The 6,815-nt window shown below is 44.4% G+C and overlaps 1 protein-coding gene across 1 annotated transcript; it reads left to right on the top strand.

Annotated features, from left to right (window-relative positions):
* Positions 1 to 6,312, top strand: T265_13162 (hypothetical protein; the record flags this gene model as incomplete). The annotated part of the gene is made up of 2 exons (XM_009167469.1): positions 1 to 4,837; positions 5,540 to 6,312. A coding segment is annotated over one exon (4,251 nt), but the record flags the coding sequence as incomplete, so codon positions are not given.
* Positions 6,313 to 6,815: the final 503 nt, after the last annotated feature.

Genomic DNA, 6,815 nt, shown 5'->3' with positions numbered 1-6,815 from the left:
GTGGCAGAGGCGGAGCCAGAGGCAGAGACTGAGTTTGAGGGAGAGCATCTTGCTCATGTTTCAGCCTTTCCCAGTGTAGTGGCTGAATTTCCTGAATTTTCGCGTCCGTTTTTGTTTGGTTGTTCTTCGGCTGATCATTTTCTTGAGCCTAATGATGAATTCTTATGTGAGGATATCGAGCGCTTTTCTGAAGCTTCTGTTAAACTTTTCGACGTCGAGCGGATTCTTCCCAACTCAGGGTCCTGTGTTTCTGATTTGCATCTGCCTTGTGAATCTCAGTCTGTTGGTGTTGCTGATCTCTGCTATGAGATTCCAGACGCTGTCCGCAACTGTGACGTTCAATCTGGCTTAGTTCATCAGAACTGGCCAGCCAATGAAACGTCATTCTATTTGCCCTCACTGATACCGCCTGAGCAGCATGTTCCATGTTCATCCACTCTCTGCCTTGAATGCTCTAAAGTCAAGGATACACACATTCCTGGTTCCTCCGCATTATCCGATGAGTCAAGGTGTATACACACAGGTGTTATTTCTGAGGATGTCTCAGAGGTCGCGAAGCTTCCAGTCGCGTCTGGCCCACTGGGCCCGTTACACTTACCATTGAGCAGCTCTGTCACTCACAGGTTATCCAACGTTCATCTTCCCCATTTCACGGATAATGAACTAGACAAATTCTCTCGCACTCGTGCGAGTTCCTCCCAGGAATTACCCTCTCGTCACACTGGTGTTTGTAGCTTAAAAACACGATCAGAAAACCTCTCAGACAGTCGTATTCACTTAGGTTTGACTGGATACAAGAGACCAGCAAGTGATATTGTGAAGCCCATCCCGGCCATAAACGAAGTGGTCCCAACGCACAGGCATCATTCCAGTATAACGGCCAATGTGTATGCGTCTAAAAGCGAATCGCCAGATCAGGAAGGAAAGTGTGTTGCCGAAATTGAATTCAAACATTACACATCCTTGGAAGAAGTAAATGTAAAAGCACTCCCTGCATTACTACCTGTTCAGCTTGGCCTTTCAAATTCTGGGCAACCACAGTTACTAGCGAACAGCACGCTCCCAGGACTACCGGATACAGCCACTGGTATTTTATCTACAGTGGAATTCACTCAGTACGGTGCCGATGCTTCAGAAAAAAGCCTGGATCAAAAGATTACGGACAGTTCACTGTCAAGTTGCTCACCCGCACTACAGTTGCCTGGTTTTCCCCAACTCCATTTATCTGATCAAGAAACACACATTCCAGAACCCCAGATACAAGAGCTTGGGAGAGAAACAATCGCTTACCAGTCGATAGCACCTCACGGATTAGGCTTTATGAAATCAGGTATTGTCACACATTTTGACAAAGCAATAGACAGATCGGTACTCACCTATGGAGGAGACTCGGACCAGCAAGGCAATAGTGTCGGACTCAAAATGCTTCCAAACAATGAGGATTTGCAACAGTTAGCAGCAGCTGCAGGCGTAAATTTGGTTGCGGAATTCGCAGAAAACGACAATGATGACGATGATGATGCACAAGAACACAGTGTTTATCAAAGAAATATACATGAACATATGAATTCCTCCTCAGACAAAATTTCTGCAAACGATAACAACTTTAAGTCGGATGACTTTTCAACTCATGTGTCTACCAACCAAGTGGTAACTTCCGCTCTGGACCGTTCGATGAAGGTTCTCACACGATTACAGACCTATGGTTTCCGGAACACACAAGCGGAAGTATCGGTGGCACATAACATACTTGCTCGCGGTTCGGCATCAGACTCAGAGGATATTCTACCGCTTAGCCTCACGGACGATTTGACACATGCTGACCGGTTTATTCAGCGAGAAAATCTTGAAACTCAGGAAAAATTCGTTGAGCAGTTAGTCCATGAGGCCGATTCACTGGAAGGCGGAGATAGTGACGAGGACGAAGTCATTGATTTTGATTGCGACAGCTTGGATGATGGCATTGCTCCTTCTAATTCTTCTCCCGACGCTGAAGAGGATATGCTTTTCAAGGAAACGCAGTCCGCGAGAAGCGGACTGTCCCCCATCCTCGAAATTCCGGGAGCGGAAAGAAATAGTTCTGGGGAAGCGTCCGGTGATAGTAATTCCAGTTTGCAGCTTCTGAACATCAACAGCGACAAAGATTGGGAACAGCGTTTTGAAGCGACTTTGTCAGATTTACCTTCGACAGCATTGGATGTTATCCAGAGAGAACCGTTTAACGAAGTTCAACTAGGATCTGCAACTCCTAGAGACAGACACCGAGTTGCTTGCAACATTGATAGCACCGAACTCTTATCAATGCCGACAACTGACATCTCACATGAAGTTACCGGAAGTAAGCCAGGTCGTGACTCACATCAACCACAGTCAGAACTACCGGTGCAAAAAAGCGGTTCAAATCTCGGTGAAAGTTATAAGATACACACGGATACCAGAACAACTGAGCCATCTCAACGAATCTCGGAATTTGGGGGAATGAAATTCGATCCGGATAAATTTCCCTCAGCTTTGCTTCCACAAGACCTAGACACTGAGACGCTGGAGAACTTACCAAGCTTACTGAATGCTACCTCACTGCCAATTTTAGGCGGAGATGTGACCAATGAAGGTACCAACTGCAAGCTTGTCTTGAAGAGGAAAATATCCGAACAAACTGATGTGTCAGAAGAAAAAGTTGCAGCTCCAATCTCTGTAAAGAAAGTCTGTGACGAAGACAATTCCGCTGCGTCTCTAAATCTGCCCTCTACTGACACCACACGTTTCGAGCAGGAACAGAAACACAAAGACCACGCAAGTAGCAACACAAGTAGTTCCTTGTCTGAATTTGAGCGTCTAGAACAAGCTATGGCAAGGAGTTCTTCAACGTCTATGGGAAGCGTGCCACATGGTAGCAGCAGTAATATGAGTTCAAATCGCTCATCACTTTCGGAATTCCTCAAAAATGAAAGAGAATGTGCGAAGTCCAGTGAAAGCCTGCAGTCAACTGCACACAAGTGTGCCCATGCTACTCCAGGGGAAAACAATAATTTCGATGCATGGAAAGTAACCAGGTCGTCAATCTCGACAATATATGAGGACCTAAAAGGTGAGCACCCGATGTCCTCATTGACGCAAAGCACAGAATCTTCGACCGTAATCATTGCGACCGATCCAGTATTATGCGAGAAGTTTCATACGTCAAAGTTACACCCTCCGACAGAACCAAACCTAGACGAAGATTCCCAGTGCCCCAAAGAAACAACTGGCTGTCCGGATTTTGAAGGACTCATTGAAATGAGCGATGAACATGAGCTAGCCGAAGTAGACTCCCTTACCCACTCGTGTATGTATGATTCGCTGGCACCGTCCGTGTATGACACTACAGAAAACGAAGGACCAGTGATATTAACCCACGAGTGGGCTTCCAGCTGTATACAGAGCGCATACGATATACTTCGTTCTCGAATGGAGCGAGAATGTGACTCGCTAGATTCCAGTGGCCACGCGCAATTTAGTGGAACCACGGACTCCCTGTACACAAACACATCCTCAATTTGCTCCGGAAATGCAATGTCTGGTGACGCCGTCCCTTCTGACACATCTGAAGATGGATACAGCGAATTTCTGCCGTTACAAGTATATCCGCCATCTCTCCAGCTCCAACAGCCCCTGCAGTATAGTGCTGATTTCCCTCAGTCAGACATTTCAGCCACCCAGGTTTCCGAAGTTGGACAGATCTCTCATCTCATACCAGATCCATCAAGACGCGTGGAACGGACAGGAAGCTCAGGTTCGTTGACTAAGAGCCACCATTTTCAGTTCCATGAAGACGATGCATTGACAGATTCCTTGGAAGACAGTGGGGCAGTTTCTGATTTCAAACCTCAAAAAACCCATCCATATGGGAAACCAATAACGTCTTACTGTACCCGTCCTGGTCAACCGGTGGCCAGTGACGATGACCAAATGTCACTTATTTTAGATCCCGGGACAATCCACCATACTCTGGTGATTGCCGAACTAGCTCCACAAATTGAAATTGATGCAATATCAAAACAGCGTCGCTTTATCAGCAGCTTTACAAAGGAAGATACGCTTTTTAGCGTATTATCAGAAAAACGATCAGTGGAAACAATTTCTTCACAAGAGCTTAATGAGCTCAAAGCCCAACCACCTGAAACCGTTGAAATTTTACCCAGCAACGAACTGGAACTGAATCCACCTGGAGAATTAACTAGAAGAGAGAGGAAATCAACAAATCTACTGTGAATTCATCTACTTGGAAAATGAAGTTGTTGATTATGCAATGATCCCAGATCATATGTCTTATTTCTTTTGAACTCGGCAAAGCAATCGCGCGCAACATACAGAAAAGCTAGCATGCACACCAACCACTATTGTTCAAGCAGCTAAGACTAACTCCAAACTTGTGCACCTAAAGTTGACTCAAACCCACGCAAGCCATACCAGCCTTGAGCAGAGAGAACCCATATTTTCTGCAGTCTTTCTTAAAAGCACCTTCAGTCAATCGTGTTCCAAGTCTTTTGTATACCATTCGGAAAATGTGAAGTAATAACTTCAAACCGAGGTTGATGAAGCCCACAGCTTGTCTGGCGAATATTTTTTTACATCCTCTCATTCGACCATAAGGCCAACGTGTCGCTGCGTCAAACTTTGGAAACTGATAACCGATTTGTTTGACTGAAAGTGTCGACGACAGCATTCATCACCCGGCCTGTATTCCCCCAACAACAGACAACTGATACGAGATTGAGGTATCCCAAGTCACCTTCCCCCTAACACCATGCATTCAACCAAAATATGTCCACGAATCAAAGCGATGCCGTCAGTTCAGGTAGATGATCCACTCACAAATGTTGTATATGTTTATTTCCGATATACATTTCTTTCACATTTGATTTATTACATCATTTGCATGCACATCACAATCACCGTTTGCATATCATTTGTAGCACGTATCTGGTAGAGAGTTTCATGCCTATAACCTATATTTTTGAGCGGTCCACATGCGTATATTTCAATATGCACACGCACATCATTATATCGCTGTTTCTATTTACCCGACATTGGTGCAGATTTACGCGTTGCTTTGTGCTTACTCAATAGCTTCGGTTTGTCTGCAGTACCAGCATGATAACGTATCCAATGGTATATTGTCCGTGATTAAGTGTCGTCTGTACCTGTTTGAGTGTACCACGAAATCGAATAACTGCGTCTTTCTGTTTATCGTTGAAGGATTCTGTGTGAAATCTACTGACCTACCTGAAGCAATCTCTCATTTAATCTGCGTTACTGCGGAGGAAGTTACGCATTGCCATTATAACTGTGTCGATCGTCACACTAGCAAACCTCGCATGTTTCTCATCTCTGGGTGTCTTTAAATTCACTCCATTCTGACTTCGTTGACCGAGCACACATAACACTAATGTTGTCATCTCCTCACCCCATGCCTGTACAATGTGGTTAACAGAATAAGAGGACAATTCAGTTGACGTTAGGACTCCTCATTTCTCGTTTGTCTTGCTCTTTGTTTCAGGTACTTGGCATCCACAGAAACTGTGATTTAAAACCCGGCCCAGCGGACATTCTCAACCTACCATCGGCGCTTTTATCAATTCCCAAACTATTTTTCTCTTCTCCTACGACCGAAACTCAAAGCTACTGCCTATTTTTTCGTTAGTCGTTCTCGGTTTCTTCTTTCTACCTTCACTCTCCAGTGTCCGACCGAGAAAGACAGGATCAGCCATTAGGAATCTTTCGCTTTGACATTCGGATCAAATGCTTTCGTTTTCCTAGATTTTAAACAAGGCCATCATCGCTGGTCATTCTTTCCTCAAAAGACACTTTCTGCACAGTTTTTTTCTGTTTCGCATGCAGTGTTGTGAGGAAAAGAAACCGAGTTTGTTCAGCTACTAACCAACTGTAGTGTGCTTACTTATGAATACGGTCACTTCATAATCTGAGTTTCATTGTGCAACGGACGCTCACCGAACATTGGTCAGATCTTTCACTGTGTCCCCGTTATCGCTGTCTAGGACTGAAACCATAGATATTTTCTTCTAAACGCATTTGCGAAATCTCAGTCACCAAAACCATTTTGAGAATACACCGCTAGTTTTTTGGTTTTATCTAGATACTTTTCATTGTTTTCACGATTTTGCCGACAGAATGCCTCCATAAAGACAAAAAGAAGCAATTATGTTTCCCTCTGATTTTCATTCACACACCAGTGCCATTGTCCTCACATGCTGATAACCAGTCTCTAAGCCTGGTTTGTTTGCGAAGCAAACAAAAAATTGCCTTTTTGAGTAATCGTTAACTTCCTCATTTACCCCGGGTACCCAATTCTCGCTGGCTCCAGTTTGACACTGGACCACTACTTCTGACAGGTTGGACAGGCTAGTGCTTGCCCATAGGTAAGGCTTTGTGAGACTTGAAAAAGCGATAGGAAGTCTTTCGAATGATTCCCACCATGTTCTAACCAGGAATAAACTGTTGACTGGGCTGGTATGATAGTACAAAAAAACTGACATTAGGGTGTAGCCTTACGTAGGTTGCTTCAGACTAATTATAAATTCAATATCTATATTCCGCTGATGGGAGCATAAACTGAATCAAGAGTGGCTGGTTGGGCAGTTTGGCTGGACACTATTCAAACCCATCCGGTAAGTTTGAAAACACTTCGGTTGATGGAACACCGGCAGAAGATGGGTGCAAATATTGGTTTTGCAATGAGGATACACTATAACTGTGTGTATATAGATGTTTCACCAGGTCACGCAAGGGAGAGTGTAGTTAGAAGGCTCAGAATG

The sequence above is a fragment of the Opisthorchis viverrini genome (genome assembly GCF_000715545.1).
Source record: "Opisthorchis viverrini unplaced genomic scaffold opera_v5_41, whole genome shotgun sequence".
Taxonomy (NCBI): Eukaryota; Metazoa; Platyhelminthes; class Trematoda; order Opisthorchiida; family Opisthorchiidae; genus Opisthorchis; species Opisthorchis viverrini.
This window is presented reverse-complemented; position numbering and strand designations above follow the sequence as displayed.